The sequence below is a fragment of the Mercenaria mercenaria genome, chromosome 1 (genome assembly GCF_021730395.1).
Source record: "Mercenaria mercenaria strain notata chromosome 1, MADL_Memer_1, whole genome shotgun sequence".
NCBI lineage: Eukaryota > Metazoa > Mollusca > Bivalvia > Venerida > Veneridae > Mercenaria > Mercenaria mercenaria.
The window spans coordinates 60570869-60592037 of record NC_069361.1 but is presented as its reverse complement, the minus strand read 5'-3'; the positions used below and the strand labels follow the sequence as shown (position 1 = coordinate 60592037).

Genomic DNA, 21169 nt, shown 5'->3' with positions numbered 1-21169 from the left:
TTCTTTTCAGAAACAGCAGGCACCATTTTTAAACAACTTTTTACAAAAATGTTTCTTGGATATTAGGTGTGTGATATCAGAGTTTGACTGTCTACTGTAATTGTTCAGATTATTGCCCAGGGTTAAAAATGGCCATTCCCATGTGTGTGACATGTATATAATATAGGCTAATATAAAAGAAACTTTGAATATCTTCTTCTTTGAATCCATAATAGCTAGAGCCTTGATATTTATATAAACCCACCTCCATGCTTGTACAAACACAGTTGAAGCCTTTTACACAGGTGAGCACTTTAGAGTCAATGACCCTCTTGTTACATTGTTCCAGGATGTTATTTTTAGCCCACCATCTGATGATGGTGGGCTATTCAAATCACTCTGCGTCCGTGGTCCGTCGTCCTCCGGTTAACAATTTCTCGTTATCGTATCTCCTCAGAAACTACAGGGTGGATTTTGACCAAACTTTTTCAGAATGATGTATTGGTACCCTAATTGTGTCCCCCTGAAAATCAGACTGGTTCAACAATTTTTGAGTGAGTTATGGCCCTTTGTTATCCCCCGCCGATGAAATTGGGAGGGGGGTATTGAAATGGCGTTGTCCGTCCGTCCGTCCGTCCGCAGCCATTTCTCAGTAACTACTTGGTAGAATTTCATGAAACTTGAAATAAACATGAACCAACATACTGCGATGATGCCCGTTTTTTGAGTTTTTTTTTTGATTGGTCAATTTCCCTCAGAGTTATTGCCCTTGATTTAATTAAAAATGTCCGTCTGCAGCTATTTCTCAGTAACTAACAGGTAGAATTTCATCAAATTTGAAATAGACATGAACCAAGATACTGTGCTGATGCCCGTCAAGTTTTTTTTTTGATAAGTCAATTTCCGTCAGAGTTATTGCCCTTGATTTAATGAAAAATGTCCGTCTGCAGCCATTTCTCAGTAACTAGCAGGTAGAATTTCATCAAACTTGAAACAGACATGAACCAAGATACTGCAACGATGCCCTTCAAGGTTTTTTTCGATTGGTCAATTTTCAATATAGTTATTGCCCTTTAATTGTTTAAAAATCCACAGATCTGTACATAACAAACCAACCAATTGGAAGAATTTCATTAAACTTCTTTCATTCTTTTCCATGAACATTTATTATAAACATGTGATGTTGTGTACCTACACCTGGTCACCACCTTACCTTGGTCCCCCCCCCCCCCCCCACCATTTTTTTTTTTTATTTTATTTTTTTTTCATTTTTCATTTTCTATCAATATTTATAATCAACATGTAAACTGTTGTATCCTCAGCCCCACCCAAACAAACCATTCATTTTCTTTTTATTTGATTTTGACTAATGAAATTATTTGCTTCTTGGTAACATTCTTAACTTTTTGCTGGAGATATTTTTTTGCCGTTCCTCAACGCTGACCCTTTCGGCGGGGGATTCCGATTCATCGAATTTGCTTGTTTATTTTTATAATTTACAAAGATTTATATAGGGAAAAACTTCGTAAATCTTTTTGTCCAAAACCACAGGGCCTAGGGCTTTGATATTTGGTATGTAGCATCAACTGGTGGTCCTCTACCAAGATTACACAAATTATTTTCCTAGGGTCAAGTATGGCCCCGCCCCGGGGGTCACATGGTTTATATAGAATTGTATAGGGAAAAACTTTGAAAATCTTCTTGTCCAAAACCGCAGGGCGGTTTTGATATTTGTATGTGACATCATCTAGTGGTCCTCTACTAAGGTTGTTCAAATTATTAGTCCCCTGCTGGTTGAAAACCAGTTTGGGGACTATAGGAATGCGCTTTTCCTTCATTCCGTCCGTCTGCAGTTTTGTGTTCGGTCCATAACTCTGTCATCCATGAAGGGATTTTAATATTACTTGACACAAATGATCCCCATGATGAGACGACGTGTCATGCGCAAAACACGGACCCCTGGCTCAAAGGTCAAAGTCACAATTGGAGGTGATTTTTTTTTTTTTTTTTTTTTTTTTTTTTTCATTTTAAGATTAAGTTCCCTTAGTTGTTACTATAAATAACTTATATTGCAACTTTTTTATAATTGACCATAGGGAAAAACCAAGACCACTTTTCTGTGGTACAACATAGATGTTACTTTCCAATTTTAGGTGTATTTTAAGGTATCTCTACCTGGTAAGGAGTTTTTTTGTGGACTTAGAAAAACAAAAGACTTACAATGATTACTAAACAACCACAAAATTAAAATTCCATTTGCAAATACAGGTGCTAGAGTAAAGAAATTTGCTGTGACGGGCGTATATTGTGACATTCTGGCACTCTTGTTATAGGATTTATTTCCCTTTGTATAAAATAACTTATATGGTAACTTTTTTTATAATCGTCCAAAAAATTCCATATAAAAACAACTGTGGGTTTTTATATATCCAAATTTTAATCCACGTGTTTTGTTATAACATATTTTTTGTATATATAGTACAGTATTGTTATATATCATTGACAGATATCAGTTCATTATGTTATACTTCAGTAGAGAAAATTAGGTGCATTCCAGTAGGGGACTTTGTATTGTATGTCAATACTTCATTTACTTGTTCCTTTATTAGCTCATCTGATTTTTTGAAAAAAAATGATGAGTTATTGTCATCACTTGAGCGGTTGTCAGCGTCGGCGTCGGCATTGCCTGGTTAAGTTTTATGTTTAGGTCAGCTTTTCTCCTAAACTATCAAAGCTATTGCTTTGAAACTTGGAATACTTGTTCACCATCATAAGCTGACCCTGTATAGCAAGAAACATAACTCCATCTTGCTTTTTGCAAGATTTATGGCCCCTTTTGTACTTAGAAAATATCAGATTTCTTGGTTAAGTTTTATGTTTAGGTCAACTTTTCTCCTAAACTATCAAAGCTATTGCTTTGAAACTTGGAATACTTGTTCACCATCATAAGCTGACCCTGTACATCAAGAAACATAACTCCATCTTGCTTTTTGCAAGATTTATTGCCCCTTTTGGACTTAGAAAATCAGTTTTCTTGGTTAAGTTTTATGTTTAGGTCAGCTTTTATCCTAAACTATCAAAGCTATTGCTTTAAAACTTGCAACACTTGTTCACCATCATAAGTTGACCCTGTACATCAAGAAACATAACTCCATCTTGCTTTTTGCAAGATTTATTGCCCCTTTTGGACTTAGAAAATCAGTTTTCTTGGTTAAGTTTTATGTTTAGGTCAGCTTTTATCCTAAACTATCAAAGCTATTGCTTTAAAACTTGCAACACTTGTTCACCATCATAAGTTGACCCTGTACAGCAAGAAACATAACTCCGTCCTGCTTTTTGCAAGATTTATTGCCCCTTTTGGACTTAGAAAATCAGTTTTCTTGGTTAAGTTTTATGTTTAAGTCAACTTTTTCTCTTAAACCATCAAAGCTATTGCTTTGAAACTTGCAACACTTGTTCACCATCATAAGCTGACCCTGTACAGCAAGCAACATAACTCCATCCTGCTTTTTGCAATAAGTATTGCCCCTTTTGGACTTAGAAAATCATTTTCTTGGTTGAGTATTATGTTTAAGTCAACTTTTCTCATAAACTATCAAAGCTATTGCTTTAAAACTTGCAACAGTTTTTCACCATCATAAGTGGACACTGTACATCAAGAAACATAACTCTATCCTGCTTTTTGCAAGAATGATGGCCCTTTTTAGACTTAGAAAATCATGGGTAGGACAATATTTCTATTACACTAAAAAAAATCAGATGAGCGTCAGCACCCACAAGGCGGTGCTCTTGTTAGCTCATCTGATTTTTTGAAAAAAAATGATGAGTTATTGTCATCACTTGAGCGGTTGTCGGCGTCGGCGTCGGCGTCTGCGTCGGCGTTGCCTGGTTAAGTTTTATGTTTAGGTCAGCTTTTCTCCTAAACTATCAAAGCTATTGCTTTGAAACTTGGAATACTTGTTCACCATCATAAGCTGACTCTGTATAGCAAGAAACATAACTCCATCTTGATTTTTGCAAGATTTATGGCCCCTTTTGTACTTAGAAAATATCAGATTTCTTGGTTAAGTTTTATGTTTAGGTCAACTTTTCTCCTAAACTATCAAAGCTATTGCTTTGAAACTTGGAATACTTGTTCACCATCATAAGCAGACCCTGTACATCAAGAAACATAAGTCCATCTTGCTTTTTGCAAGAATTATTGCCCCTTTTGGACTTAGAAAATCAGTTTTCTTGGTTAAGTTTTATGTTTAGGTCAGCTTTTATCCTAAACTGTCAAAGCTATTGCTTTAAAACTTGCAACACTTGTTCACCGTCATAAGTTGACCCTGTACAGCAAGAAACATAACTCCGTCCTGCTTTTTGCAAGATTTATGGCCCCTTTTGGACTTAGAAAATATCAGATTTCTTGGTTAAGTTTTATGTTTAGGTCAACTTTTTCTCTTAAACTATCAAAGCTATTGCTTTGAAACTTGCAACACTTGTTCACCATCATAAGCTGACCCTGTACAACAAGCAACATAACTCCATCCTGCTTTTTGCAATAATTATTGCCCCTTTTGGACTTAGAAAATCATTTTCTTGGTTGAGTATTATGTTTAAGTCAACTTTTCTCATAAACTATCAAAGCTATTGCTTTAAAACTTGCAACAGTTTTTCATCATCATAAGTGGACACTGAACATCAAGAAACATAACTCTATCCTGCTTTTTGCAAGAATGATGCCCCTTTTTAGACTTAGAAAATCATGGGTAGGACAATATTTCTATTACAAAAAAAAAAAAAATCAGATGAGCGTCAGCACCCGCAAGGCGGTGCTCTTGTGGTCAAATATGGCCTCGCCCTGGGGGTCACATGGTTTACATAGACTTATATTGGGAAAAACTTTGAAAATCTTCTTGTCCAAAACCACAAAGCCTAGGGCTTTGATATTTGTAATGTAGCATCATCTAGTGGTTCTCTACCAAGTTTGTTCAAATTATCCCCCTAGGGTCAAATATGGCCCTGCCCCTGGGATTACATGGTTTATATAGACTTAAATAGGGAAAAACTTTAAAAGTCTTCTTGTCCATAACCTACAACATTCAAATTTGGACCACATGACTGTATAGTTTTGAGCGGCTAGATGAACCTTGACACGAGTTTACCTTGATCTTGACCTAGTGACCGACTTTCACATTTCTGTAGCTACAGCCTTCAAATTTGGACCACATTAAAATAAATTTTGACCTTGACATTGACCTAGTGACCTACTTCCACATTTTTGAAGGTACAGGCTTGAAATTTGGACCACATGCATAGTTTTCAGTTCCAAAATGAAATTTGACCTTGATTTTGACCTAGTGACCTACTTTCACATTTCTCAAGCTACAACCTTCAAATTTGGTTTAAACAGTATTTTATTGACATAATTACATCTGTTACAGTAAATTGTTGAATGTACAAACATATAGGATTGAGAAGAAAGCTATAAGCTTTTTTAAAAACTCTCTCCCTGAGAAATTTGGACCACATGCATAGTTTTGTGTACCGAAATGAAGTTTGACCTTGAGATTGACCTAGTGACCTACTTTCACATTTCTGTAGCTACAACCTTCAAATTTGGACCACATGCACTGGTTTGTATACCGAAATAAACTTTTACCTTTACATTGACCAGGGGACCTACTTTCACGTTTTTGAATGTACAGGCTTCAAATTTAGACCACATGCATAGTTTTGTGTTGTGAAATTAAATTTGACCTTGATTTTGACCTAGTGACCTACTTTCACATTTCTGGAGCTACAGCCTTCAAATTTGGATCACATGCAGTTTTGTGTACCAAAATGAACTTTGACCTTGATCTTGACCTAGTGACCTACTTTCACATTTTTGAAGGTACAGGCTTCAAATTTGGACCACATGCGTAGGTTTGAGATCCAAAATGAAATTTGACTTTGATTTTGACCTAGTGACTACTTATACTTTCACATTTCTCAAGCTACAGCCTTCAAATTTGGACCACATGCATAGTTTTGTGTTCTGAATTGAAATTTGACCTTGATTTTTACCTAGTATGTACTTTCACATTTCTCAAGCTACAGCTTTCAAATTTGGACTACATGCACAGTTTTGAGTACCGAAATGAACTTTGACCTTGATTTTGACCTAGTGACATATTTGTGCCTAAGTACCTTGTATGGAGTCAAAACTAACAATTGGTATTAGAGGTCACTGGATCCAAGGACTGTGATGACCTGGATTCTGACATAGTTACCTACTTCTAGGATTTTGAGCGGTCTTGAAATTTGGAACTTTCAAAAATGGCTCAATGGTGGGCGCCAAGGTCCCTCTGTGATCTCTTGTTTTAGTATAATCCAAAATAATTTGATATGTGATAATGTTTGAATATGATTTATGTTTGGCCTTATTTGTAAGCTGAATTATAATAAATTCATTCTAAAAGGTTTTTGAAATGTGTTACTGGTTCCCTGTAGGATCTGCGAATGATGATGCTAGAACCAGCCCAGGATGAGGAGGAGGAGGAGGAAGAGGAAGAAGAATTTATGCAGAATGCAAACAATAGTAAGTGTAGGAATAGTGTTATGACTGAAGGAGCACTATCGAAGGCTGTCAATTACCAAGTCAAAGTGTGTGTGGGTGGAGGGGGGGGGGGTGTAAAGTTGATCGGATAAAGAATAAAAGAAAAAGTTAAGTTTCTTCCGCTGATGTACATTTAAATGTGAAGTTTTTAAATTTAAATGTGAAGAATTTTGATAAAAATCTGTAAGGAAATACATGTATATTTCATGCTTTACTACAGCTTGATTTATGCAAAGTATCACAAAAGCCAGTAATATGGCGCAAATGACATCGCCATTGAAAATGCATGTAAAATACGTGTTTGTGGCAAATTTGCTGAATAAAAACATGTTTAGGGAGGTACAAAACAGCGAAGTACATGAATGGTCGGCCATAAAAATTTTAAGCAAGTGTTCATTTTACACTAAGCACATCTTTAGACTTTGGAACGACATCAATCATATGTTTCCACTACAACAAAAACATGCATACCACTGTATTATACGGCGCAAATGGGTTTGGGTAGATTGGAATTATTATAATTTGAATGTTGAATACTTTATAGGATCCATGTTTTCAGGCAGAAATTTAAAATCTGATGAATAATCTTAATTTTGCAAATATTAAGCGTGCAAACTGATGATAAGATGTTATTTTCATGTTGTTTTATTGTGTGATTTTAGACACCATGTTGCATTATTTTAGACTACTCTAATATTTTTTTTATCACTTGAGATCACTCCTGTACTACTGATCCCTACTAGAATTACTAAAAACACTTAAAAATATACATATTGTACGTGCAAGTAGCTTAAAACTGTTTTATATGACTAATATTACACATTGCACACGGCTACGTCCTTGTGCGCCATATTACCGGCAGTGTAAACAGAGAGCGCAGAGAAGGGTTGTGTTGTTATAGACGTGAAAACAAGTAATGTTCTATATTATATTTGCTTGAAAATCAGTATGATAGATCAAGACTTTAGTGTTGTTTGTTTTTATAATGAATTCACATTTTATTGAAAATGTAGGCATTTTAATAATTTTAGCAAATCAAAAAGTCTTACTGCACCATATTACCAACCACAGGGCTATTACTGGAATATTAAGATTAAATAGTAGATTTTTGTCACTATGTTAGTATCTAAATGAAGAATGATCACTTTTAACTCCTGTCCTTCCGTCTGTCACACTTCATTTCCAATCAATAACTAGAGAACTATTTGACCAAGAACCTTCAAAGTGTGGCAGGGCTTAACCAGTGGACGACCCCGATTGTTTTTGGGGTCACTCGATCAATGGTCAAGGTCACAGGGGTCTGAACATGGAAAACCATTTCCGGTCAGTAACTTGAGTTCCACTTGACCCAGAATGTTGAGACTTTATAGGATGATTGATCATGCAGAGTAGATGACCCCTATTGATTTTGGGGTCACTCTGTTAAAGGTCAAGGTCACGGGCCTGAACATGGAAAACCATTTCTGATCAATAACTTGAGAACCATTTGACCTAGAACCTTTAAACTTCATAGGGTGATAGGACTTACAGAGTAGATGACCCCTATTGTTTTTGAGGCCACTCCATTAAAGCTCAAGGTCAAAGGGGTCTGGGGTCTGAACATGGAAAACCATTTCCGGTCAGGGGTCTGAACATGGAAAACTTGAGTACCACTTGACCGAAAATGTTGAAACTTTCTAGGATGATTGGACATGCAGAGTAGATGACCCCTATTGATTTTAGGTTCACTATTAAAGCATGGTGCACAATCACGTGACTTGTGACGTTTCAATTGGGGTATCACGCCAAGCAGAATTTGTAAACAAAATGATGTTTTTGAAGGTAAATTTTTTAAAGATATGTTTTTGTAAAATTTTTAAGGATATATTTTTGTAAAATGACACCTATCTGGTGCAAGTCCTTATATTAATGAGTACCTCCGGTGATATAACACATGTCCGTTTCTGCTTTAGTTTTGCTGGTAACCCGGACAAACCACAATGCTTCCACAGCAAGTGTATTTTTAAATGGCTTGAAAACCAAACCCAAACGACTGTTCCTTGATAAACGACCAACTAGTTGTCACCGCTGCGTTCTCCTTGATATCTAAGATCATTTTGGTATGATTTTCGCAAAAAAAAACGGCGTATTTCTGGATAGATCACCATACTCGAAAAATATCCTTTCTAAAATTCAAAAGCTCTCACAGAAAGCTCTATTTTAAATCGCGATTTTCTGGTTCCTCTCGTTGAATGCAATGCCGCAATTAACGCAAGATCCAATCATGATTATCGTTAATATTCTTGAAAAACTATTCTACTATTCAACATCCTTCTTCATGCATAAAAGCAAAACCGTTTTATGAAATGTCAATATTTCGGACAATAATTTCATTTACCGTACGTTCTCGCATATAAGGCGCACTCGCTTATAAGACGCATCCCGACATTGGACATGCAATCTGGGGTCTTTTCCACTAACCCTTGTATAAGAAGGGGTCATTTCAATGCCCCCAAAGGGAGGCATATTAGTTTTCAACTGTCCGTCCGTTCGTTCGTTCGTTTGTCACAACGTTAACTTTTTGCATGAAGGCCAACGTTAACTTCAGCATGAAGGCATTTTACTCGCAAACGACTGCACCCAGGACCTTCAAACTTCACGTGCTAATAGTACTTATTGAGTACACAACCCCTACTGACTTTGGGGTCACCAGGTCAAAGGTCAAGGTCACAGGGGCTAATGTTAACTTTTTGCATGAAGGCACTTTACCTGCGAACTACTGCACCCAGGACCTTTAAACTTCACGTGCTGATAGTACTTATTGAGTACACAACCCCTACTGACTTTGGGGTCACCAGGTCAAAGGTCAAGGTCACAGGGCCCAATGTTAACTTTTTGCATGAAGGCACTTCACTCGCAAACCACTGCACCCAGGACCTTCAAATTTCACATACCGATAGTACTTATTTAGTACCGACCACTACTGACTGGGGTCACCAGGTCAAAGGTCAAGGTCACAGGGGCCAATGTTAACTTTTTGCATGAAGGCACTTTACTCGCGAAACACTGCATGCAGAACCTTTAAACTTCACATGCTGATAGTACTTATTGAGTACACGACCCCTATTGACTTTGGGGTCAAAGGTCAAGGTGTTGCCGGGGCATTTGTCACCATTAGTGACAGCTCATGTTTGATATCAACAATGTCAAATGCATTATTTTTCGAACATGATGTGTTTTGGGAAAAATAAAATGGTAAAATCGCCGATTTTTTTTGTGTATAAAAAATGCAAACTTATGTCATTAAATTTTAAAATATATAATCAGCTTATATACAATTATTTTTCTGTGATAAACACATTGAAATGAATTAGAAATGGAGAACTTACGTCTACAAGTGCAAGTCCTTATATTAATGCGTACCTCCGGTGATATAACACATGTCCGTTTCTGCTTTAGTTTTGCTGGTAACCCGGACAAACCGCAATGCTTTTACAGCAAGCTTATTTTTAAATGGCTTGAATACCAAACCCAAACGACTGTTCCTTGATAAACGACCAACTAGTCGTCACCGCTGCGTTCTCCTTGATATCTAAGATCATTTTGGTATGATTTTCGCTAAAAAATGGCGTATTTCCGGATAGATCGCCGAACTCGAAAAATATCCTTTCTAAAATTTAAAAGCTCTCACAGAAAGCACTGTTTTAAATCGCGATTTTCTGGTTCCTCTCGTTGAATGCAATGCCACAATTAACGCAAGATCCAGTCATGATTATCGTTAATATTCTTGAAAAACTATTCTACTATTCAACATTCTTCTTCATGCATAAAAGCAAAACCGTTTTACAAAATGTCAATATTTCGGACAATAATTTCATTTACTGTACGTTCTCGCATATAAGACGCACTCGCTTGTAAGACGCATCCCGACATTGGACATGCAATCTGGGGTCTTTTCCACTAACACTCGTATAAGACGCGGTCATTTTTTTATATCAACAATGTCAAATATTTGTAGAAATGCATTATTTTTCGAACATGATGTGTTTTGGGAAAAATAAAATGGTAAAATCGCCGATTTTTTTTTGGTAAAAAAATGCAAACTTCAGTCATTAAATTTTAAAATATATAATCAGCTTATATACAATTATTTTTCTGTGATAAACACATTGAAATGAATTAGAAATGGAGAACTTACGTCTACAAAACAGCTGAAATTTTGACGATATTTGCCGATGTTGCACAATGAAATAAAATAAAGTATTTTTAAAAATATATTTTTATGTATAATAAAATGCATATGAATAACCAAGATACGGCGAAAATACGTCTAGAAAAGATTGGCGTTATTCACCAAGATTATTCAAAACTTTGCAGACTTGTTTAATAAAACGTAAATCCTTTTTTGTATGTAATAAAATACATTTTAGCTCCCAGGAAACGACGAAATTACGTGTACAAATCGGCCGAAATTTTGACAATATTTGCCGATGTTACTCAAAGAAATAAAATAAAGTATTTTAAAATGTATTTTTATGTATGATAAAATGCATTAAATTTTAAAAAACAAAGATTCGGCGAAAATACGTCTAGAAAAGATTATTCAAGAGTTTGCAGACTTGTTTTATAAAACGTAAAACTAAACAGAATGTTTTAAAATCCTATTTTATACGTAATAAAATACTAGGAAAAGGCGAAATTACGTCTACAAATCGGCCGAAATAATATCACCGATTTTATTGCTGGGCTTTCAGATATGACACTTGTCAATCAATCATAGCTTGACATCTGCCAGTCAGATACAGGTATGCCCACTTCGATATATTACCTAATCGTGTTTGAGTTTCGAGTAGCCAGGCATCTCTACATGCCCGTCATTTGGCAAGAAGATTAGTCCAAAATAATTTCCGTTTGCCATTTTTTGAAGATTCCGAAGTTTGACATCAATCAGTGTCAATCACAAAGCTGTTTATTTGCGGATCTGAAGCATCAAATATTTCATAACGAGTGTGTTTTAACACCCTAAAACATTTCTCTGTAACTGGCGCCAATTAACTTTTAATTGTTTTTGGTTTGCGGGCTGTGAAAATATTTCTATGTTCAGTTAATGTCCATTACAATTTACAAGTTAATTTAAAGCCAATACATTCTGGTGTTTTAAAAGGAAAAATAATGCATTTGTAAAAAAGATATACTTTTGAATCGTAAAATAAATTAGTATCGATTTTTATAGCGGGCCGAAATACGGTACATGCTGTTACAGATTTTATCACCGCTATGCAAATGGCTGCTGAAAAATGAAAGTAGCGGTTTGCAGTGACAGAAATAAAGATGTACTGAGCTGTAATTTGAAGATTTTTTAAGATTTTCTTTTAATTTTCTTGTAGAACGCGCTTATAAGACATGTCCCACTCTTTGGCCGGGAAATATGACTCCTAAAAATGCGTCTTATAAGCGGTTATGTACGTTACTTCAGTGTAATGGCTGTTTCGCATAAGCACCAGAACTGAACAGGGAAAAGAAATAGAATGCAATGCAGCTAACGAGAGTTCAGGAAATGGAAAGGAAGCTGAAACAAAAACGTGTTTGCATTGAGAACAAATTCTCTGTATAAACATCACTTTTTCCTAAAACTAGTTGAATCTTTCTTTGCTCTTACAAATACAATATAGTAAAACAATTGTACAGAATCCTCGTGATTCGCATGTTTATAAATCACATGTACCCATTTCATTAGCCTGTGGCGACGCAGTGCCTTTGTATGATTGAATACTATAACAGTAATATAATTAGGCGTAAAAAAATTGTTCGTTTCCGGTATCCCGACCTACCCTAAATTTTTGACCCAACCCTAAATGTTTTTATTGCCTTGGAGAATTTTTTTTTCAACTTTTTGACAAAAAGTTGCAAAACTGCACTTTTTCAGCTTTAAACATGGTCAGTGATGTTAGAAGTCAACTTACTGATGCTCTAAAGGTATAACCCACTTATTTGTATTTATTTTTTGGCACAAAAATAATTTCCGAAAAGTCCCACTTAAAAAAAAATTCCAAAAAAAAAAACATTTTCCGACCTACCTACCCTAATTTTTAGCTCACCTGTCACAAAGCGACAAGGTGAGCTTTTGTGATCGCGCGGCGTCCGTCGTCCGTCCGTGCGTGCGTGCGTGCGTCCGTAAACTTTTGCTTGTGACCACTCTAGAGGTCACATTTTTCATGGGATCTTTATGAAAATTGGTCAGAATGTTCACCTTGATGATATCTAGGTCAAGTTCGAAACTGGGTCACGTGCCATCAAAAACTAGGTCAGTAGGTCTAAAAATAGAAAAACCTTGTGACCTCTCTAGAGGCCATATATTTCACAAGATCTTCATGAAAATTGGTCAGAATGTTCACCTTGATGATATTTAGGTCAAGTTCGAAACTGGGTCTCGTGGGGTATAAAACTAGGTCAGTAGGTCTAAAAATAGAAAAACCTTGTGACCTCTCTAGAGGCCATATTTTTCATGAGATCTTCATGAAAATTGGTCAGAATGTTCACCTTGATGATATCTAGGTCAAGTTCGAAACTGGCTCACGTGGGAACAAAAACTAGGTCAGTAGGTCTAAAAATAGAAAAACCTTGTGACCTCTCTAGAGGCCATATTTTTTGTGAGATCTTCATGAATATTGGTCAGAATGTTCACCTTGATGATATCTAGGTTAAGTTTGAAACTGGGTCACGTGGGGTCAAAAACTAGGTCATTAGGTCTAAAAATAGAAAAACCTTGTGACCTCTCTAGAGGCCATATTTCTCAATGGATCTTCATGAAAATTGGTCAGAATGGTCACCTTGATGATATCTAGGTCAAGTTCGAAACTGGGTCACGTGGGGGTAAAAACTAGGTCAGTAGATCTAAAAATAGAAAAACCTTGTGACCTCTCTAGAGGCCATATTTTTCATGAGATCTTCATGAATATTGGTCAGAATGTTCACCTTGATGATATCTAAGTCAAGTTCGATACTGGGTCATGTGGGATCAAAAACTAGGTCAGTAGGTCTAAAAATAGAAAAACCTTGTGACCTCTCTAGAGGCCATATTTCTCAATGGATCTTCATGAAAATTGGTCAGAATGTTTACCTTTATGATATCTAGGTCAAGTTCGAAACTGGGTCACGTGCGGTCAAAAACTAGGTCAGTAGGTCTAAAAATAGAAAAACCTTGTGACCTCTCTAGAGGCCATATTTTTCAATGGATCTTCATGAAAATTGGTCAGAATGTTAACCTTGATGATTTCAGATCAAGTTCGAAACTGGGTCACGTGGGGTTAAAAACTAGGTCAGTAGATCTAAAAATAGAAAAACCTTGTGACCTCTCTAGAGGCCATATTTTTCATGAGATCTTCATGAATATTGGTCAGAAGGTTCATCTTGATGATATCTAGGCCAGGTTTGAAACTGGGTCACGTGGGATCAAAAACTAGGTCAGTAGGTCTAAAAATAGAAAAACCTTGTGATCTCTCTAGAGGCCATATTTCTCTATGGATCTTCATGAAAATTGGTGAGACTGTTCAGCTTGATGATATCTAGGTCAGGTTCGTAACTGGGTCATGTGCCGTCAAAAACCAGGTCAGTAGGTCGAAAAATAGAAAAACCTTGTGACCTCTCTAGAGGCCATATTTTTCAGGAGATCTTCATGAAAATTGGTGAGAATGTTCACCTTGATGATATCTAGGTCAAGTTTAAAAGTGGGTCACGTGGGGTTAAAAACTAGGTCATTAGGTCAAATAATAGAAAAACCTTGTGACCTCTCTAGAGGCCATATTTTTCAATGGATCTTCATGAAAATTGGTCAGAATTTTTTATCTTGATGATATCTATGTCACATGTGCTGAAAAACTAGGTCACTTTTTCAAATAATAGAAATAACGACGTCATACTCAGTTCAACACTGGGTCATGTGGGGATAGGTGAGCGATTCAGGACCATCATGGTCCTCTTGTTTTGAGCATGTTACCGGAAACAAAGAATCATTTATTTAGGCCTTATCATCACCATCCATAGACACAGGAATTTCTATATATTTGTGAAAGCCCTAGCCTCTTCAGCAACGTTTTTTATAAGAAAATATAGAAGTCGCTTGGAAACCCACCTGACATTCCTCGTTTATAAAACAGCTAACTTACTGACTGTAGTTTTTACACTCTTTTTCTGTGCAAAGCTGTGGCACAAAATTGCTAGCCCAACATGTATTTTAGCTGATGCGCACGTGTTTTGTCTGTTTTCCTGTTGAATTGTTTGGTTAGATTGCCAAAATCAATAAAGATTAATAAGGATACGTATCAAAGCAGTGTTAAACTCTAAAACTCGAAGACATCATTTTTGTCTCAAATATTTATGTGAAGAAAACATTATATTTCCATGATTGATTGATTTGCAAGGTGAATTTACCTTCTGTTAGTTTCAAATCATATTTTGTCGCCTGATTAAAGCTAATGATAGGTAGCCCTGCAACTTTTTTGCTTTAAACTATTATTGACAAAGCCAGCTGTTTTACAATGTAGTAAAAACTGTGACTTGCGAAATATTTGATATCGTTTCCGAAGTATTATCCATCATAATTTATTAATTTCTGTTATTCGTTAAGTAGTATGTGGCCGAAATTATCACAATGTGTTAATTTCGCATTTTAGCCATTTAAAAAATGTAATTAAACATGTTTACTAAAACATGTACCTCGTGAGATCATTATTCTAAAAACTCGTGACTAATTTTTGATAAATCATGTCCAATGAAATGACAAATGATAAATGCATGATTTAAAATTATGCCGTTGGCTCAACAGGATTTTTCCAAAACTGTATTGCTGTAGAATTTGTACTATACATTTTTGTCAACTGACAGGCAGATTTTCCGAATATTTGGTTGAACGCGGGCTTAAGTTGTAAAGAGCCAGCCTAAACGAATGAAAACACGAATTAAATATGTGTAAATATTGGGCAGTCTTATACGCCATAAAGGATTTCCAAATGGAACGGAAAGTAGATGATCATTTTGGTGTGAAAACAGCACGTGCCTTCCATGATGCTCCTTTTGGTTTGATCGCGTGTTAACAGAAAATTTAGTATTAACAGAAAATTTAGTATTTGCGTTATATCTTTTGATTATTCAAATGTTGTCTCGATACAACTAAATTCATGTGAAATCCAATTGGGAAAGGACTTGTTACGTAAGAAAAGAATCATTTTAAGCTCAACTTTTCGAAGAAAATGTAGAGCTATTGCACTCGCCCCGGCATCGGCGTCGGCATCGCCGTTGGTTAAAGTTTTTGATAAAGTCAAATATCTCTGTTACTATCAAAGCTATTGACTTGAAACTTAAAATATTTATTTACTATCAAAGTCTACACCAGGAGAAACAATCCCCATAACTCTGATTTGAATTTTGACAGAATTATGCCCCTTTTTAACTTAGAATTTTTGGTTAAAGTTTTTGATAAAGTCAAATATCTCTGTTACTGTCAAAGCTATTGACTTGAAACTTAAAATACTTATTTACCATCAAAATCTACACCAGAAGAAACAATCCCCACAACTCTGGTTGAATTTTGACAGAATTATGCCCCTTTTTAACTTAGAATTTTTTGTTAAAATTTTTGATAAAGCCAAATATCTCTACTATTAGAGAATGTTCACCTTGATGATATCTAGGTCAGGTTTGAAAGTGGGTCACGTGCCGTCAATAACTAGTTCAGTAGGTCAGATAATGAAAAAACCTTGTGACCTCTCTAGAGGCCATATTTTTCATGGGATCTGTATGAAAGTTGGTCTGAATGTTCATCTTGATGATATCTAGGTCAGGTTCAAAACTGGGTCACATGAGCTCAAAAACTAGGTCACTATGTCAAATAATAGAGAAATAAACGACGTCATACTCAGTTCAAAACTGGGTCATGTTGGGACAGGTGAGCGATTCAGGACCATCATGGTCCTCTTGTTTTTTTTTTAAATTTGATAAATTAAAATATCTCTGTTACTATTAAAGGTTTTGACTTGAAACTCAAAATAGTTATTTTCAATCAAAGTCTACACTAGGAGACACAATTCCCATAACTCTGATTGAATTTTGACAGAATTATGTCCCTTTTTAACTTGGAATTTTTTTTACTGGCAAAGCTCTAATTCAGAGTCAAGCACTGAGAAAAGTCGAGTGCGCTGTCTTACGGACAGCTCTTGTTCTTTATCTTCTTGGCAGAAAGTGGTTAAACTGTCAGCTAAAGATTTTTGCTTGATGTGACAGCATTGGTCTAAAGTAACTGGCTTTGAGAGCATGTTTTTGAGCTACCCACATTTTCTTGAAAATATCACTATCCACGCGCTGTAAACTTTACAAAGTATCGCGTTTGTAGGTAAATCGTTACCTGTGTTAATTGCGACATTGCATTCAATGAAAGGAACGACAAAGTCGCGATTTAAAACAGTACTTTCCGTGAGAGCTTTTGGACTTAGAACGGACATTTTACGAGTTTGGCGATCTATCCAGAAATACACCATTTTTTTAAGCAAAAATCCTTCCAAAATGATCTTAGATATCAAGGAGAACGCAGCGGTGACAACTAGTTGGTCATTTATCAAGGAACAGTCGTTTGGGTTTGGTATTCAAGCCATTTAAAAATAAGCTTGCTGTAAAAGCATTGCGGTTTGTCCGGGTTACCAGCAAAACTAAAGCAGAAACGGTATGCATTGATATATGGACTTGCACCAGCTAGAGGTCATTTTACAAAAATATATCTTTAAAAACTTTACCTTTAAAAACATTGTTTTGTTTACAAATTCTGCTTGGCGTGATACCCCAGTTGAAAGGTCAGAAGTCACGTGATTGTTCACCATGTTAAATGTCAAATCGCAGCGGACAGAACATGGAAATCAATTTCCAGTCAATAACTTGAGAACCATTTGACCTAGAACTTTCAAACTTCATAGGGTGATAGGACTTACATAGTTGATGACCCCTATTGTTTTTTGGGCCACTCCATCAAAGCTCAAGGTCACAGGAGCCATATTGTCCGTCACACTTCATTTTTGATCAATAACTGGAGAACCATTTGACCTACAGCCTTCAAACTTCATAGGGTGATAGGTCTTACAGAGAACATGACTACTAGATCAAAGGTCAAGGTCAAGTGGGCCTGAACATGGAAAACCATTACTCATCAATAACTTCAGAACCACTTGACCCAGAATGTTGAAATATAATAGGATGATTTGAGATGCAGAGTAGATGACCCCTGCTGATTTTGGGCTCAGTTGATCAAAAGTCAAGGTCACAGGGACCTGAACATGGAAAACCATTTCCAATTCTTAACTTGAGAACCACTAGGCTCAGAATGTTGAAACTTAGTGGGATGATTGGACATGCCAAGTAGATGATCCATCAATGTTTCTTTGACTCCTGTCTCCTATTGACTATGCATTGGGGTAGACACGCTTTTCTACAAAAGCAACTTCTAGTTTTCTGTTGTTTCACAGGTGATTTTGAATGACTTAAAACCATTAATGAATTTTGTTTTAGATGAAGATTTCCATAGTCCAAAAAGTGATGATGAAGGTCGTAGATCTAGGTCCAGGAGTAGATCTAGTTCAAGGTCAGGATCAGGATCAAGGGAAAGAAGTGGATCTAGAAGCAGTAGCAGAAGTGGAAGTAGGAGTAAATCCCGCAGTAGAAGCAGAAGTATAAGTAGAAGTCATAGCAGAAGCAAAAGTAGATCAAGGTCACGATCAAGATCAGTTTCTAGAAGCAGAAGTCGTAGCAGAAGTGGAAGTCGCAGTGGAAGTGGCAGAAGTCGTAGTAAAAGTGGAAGTAGAAGTCACAGCAGAAGTGCCTCAAGATCAAGATCACGCAGCCGAAGTGGAAGTCATGGTAGATCAGCCAGTAGGTCACAGTCAAGATCAAGGTCTCATAGTGCCAGCAGAAGTGGTAGTGAGGCAGAAAGTGAAAGTGAAGCAGAAGACAGAGGCAAGAAGGATGAAGAGGAGATCTTTGGTTCTGCCAGTGACTCAGACAGTGACTGAAGTGTGTAAAGTAACAATTGCAATAGGCAACAAAATTTTTGATTATTTACAAAACTTGTGAATAACTATTTGATGTTGATGTACGTATGGTCTTTGGGCTCAGTCAGCCCTTAAGGTTTAAACAATATCAAGGCTGTTATAATCATAAAGTGTTAATGGGTGTGAGTTACATGGATATAATTACACAAACTTACATTTGTACAAAGTACATCAGTTTTAACTAGAGCAATACTGTAAATACCATTTTGTTGCGATAAATATCTGAACATATTGAGAATAAATCATTCTAAGAGAGCAGAAGTTGACTTCCATGTTTCTGCAATGATGAATAGAAATAAAACTGTAAGATCAAGATTTTTAACTTAACTATACAAAGTATATGGAGAGCTGTTCTACTTGTGCTACAACAGCAATTGTGTCTACACAATAGTTAAAGTTTCATGCACTTTCATTTTATCTTTGTTATTATTTGATGGATTTGCTTAAAACTTAAAGTAGTTGTTCCTTATCATCACCCACATCAAATTTAACTAGAGTCATAACTCTCACACCAATATTTTATGAATTATGCCCCTTTTTACTTAAACTTTTGTTGAAGTTTTGGTGGACTCTTCTGTCAAAACTAAATTGATTTGATTCAAACAAAAGAGTTGTTCCACATTACTAAAGTACAAATATTTCATGATTATGCCCCCTTCTGACTTTCAATTTCTTATTATGCCCCCATTCGATAAAGGAGGGGTATATTGTTTTGCAGATGTCTGTCGGTCGGTCAGTCGGAATGTAGACCAGTCCGTTTCCCGATGATAACTCAAGAACGCTTGGGCCTAGGATCATGAAAGTTGATAGGGAGGTTGGTCATCACCAGCAGATGATCCCTATTAATTTTGAGGTCTGTATGTCAAAGATCAAGGTCACAGTGACCCTGAATAGTTAAACAGTTTCCGGATGATAACTCAATAACACTTGGGCTTAGGATCATGAAAGTTGATAGGGAGGTTGATCATGACCAGCAGATGACCCCTATTAATTTTGAGGTCAGTATGTTAAAGGTCAAGGTCACAGTGACCCTGAACATTTAAACGGTTTCCAGATGATAACTCAAGAATGCTTAGGCCTAGGGTCATGAAAGTTTATAGGGAGGTTGGTCATAACCAGCAGATGACCCCTATTGATTTTGAGGTCAGTACGTCAAAGGTCAAGGACACAGTGAGCAGGAAAAGGAAAATGGTTTCTTGGCAATAACTCAAGAACGATTGGGCCTAATGTCAGGAAACTTGATAGTGAGGTTGATCATGACCAGCAGATGACCCCTATTGATTTTGAGATCATTAGGTCAAAGGTCAAGGTCACATTGGCCAGGAACAGTTAAACGGTTTCTGATCTTTTTGTCCAAAACCACAGGGCCTAGGGCTTTGATATTTGGTATGTAGCAAAATCTAGTGGTCCTCTACCAAGATTGGTCAGATTATTTCCCTGGGGTCAGATATGGCTCCACCCCGGTGGTCACATGGTTTATATAGAATTATATAGGAAAAAACTTTGAAAAACCTCTTGTCCAAGCCTAGGGCTTTGATATTTTGTATATGACATCATCTAGTGTTCCCCTACTAAGATTGTTCAAATTATTCCCCTAGGGTCAAATATGGCCCGCCCTGGGGGTCACATGGTTTATATAGACCTATATAGGGAAAAACTTTGAAAATCTTCTTGACCAAACCACAAAGACTAGGGCTTTGATATTTGTAATGTAGCATCATCTAGTGGTTCTCTACCAAGTTTGTTCAAACTATCCCTCTAGGGTCAAATATGGCCCCGCCATAAAGACTTATATACGGAAAAACTTAGAATCTTCATGTCCATTACCTACATCATTCGAATTTGGACCACATGTTTAGTTTTGAGTGGCAGGATGAAGCTTGACACGAGTTGACCTTGATCTTGACCTAGTGACCTACTTTCACATTTCTGTAGCTACAGCCTTCAAATTTGGACCACATTAAAATAAATTTTGACCTTTTGGTGTTTTGAACTTTGATTTTGAGATTGACCTAGTGACCTACTTTCACATTTTTGAAGCTACAGACTTCAAATTTGGACCACATGCTTAGTTTTGGGTTCCCAAATAAAATATGACCTTGATTTTGACCTAGTGAATTTTTTTTTACACATTTCTCAAGCTACAGCCTTCAAATTTGAACCACAAGCATAGTTTTGTGTACCGAAATGAACTTTGATCTTGAGATTGTCCTAGTGACCTACTTTCAAATTTCTCAAGCCACAGCTTTCAAATTTGGACCACATGCACAGTGTTTTGTACCAATATGAAATTTGACCTTGATTTTGACCTTGAGCTAGTCTTGAAATTTGGAACATTCAAAAATGGCTCAGTGGTGGGCGCCAAGATCACTCTGTGATCTCTTGTTAGGTTAATTGGTTAAAGGTCAAGGTCAGATTGAACCAGAACGGTAGAAATTTTGTTTACAGTGAGCATATGATTTCTGTTCCTTGTGCAATTACTGAATGCATCAAGGGGGGCATTTCGTGGTCGACGAGCTCTTGTTAAAGTTTTGATGCA

The 21169-nt window shown here is 36.5% G+C and overlaps 1 protein-coding gene across 1 annotated transcript in view; it reads left to right on the top strand.

Moving 5' to 3' along the window:
• Nucleotides 1-18885, top strand: part of LOC123536279 (RNA polymerase II-associated factor 1 homolog) — a 205086-nt gene extending 186201 nt beyond the window's left edge. The window contains exons 12-13 of the mRNA XM_045319303.2: nt 6457-6544; nt 18092-18885. Of these exons, the coding sequence (XP_045175238.1) occupies nt 6457-6544; nt 18092-18591 (588 nt within the window). The 3' untranslated portion in view covers nt 18592-18885. The remainder of the gene's footprint in view (nt 1-6456; nt 6545-18091) is intronic.
• The last annotated feature ends 2284 nt before the right edge of the window (nt 18886-21169 follow it).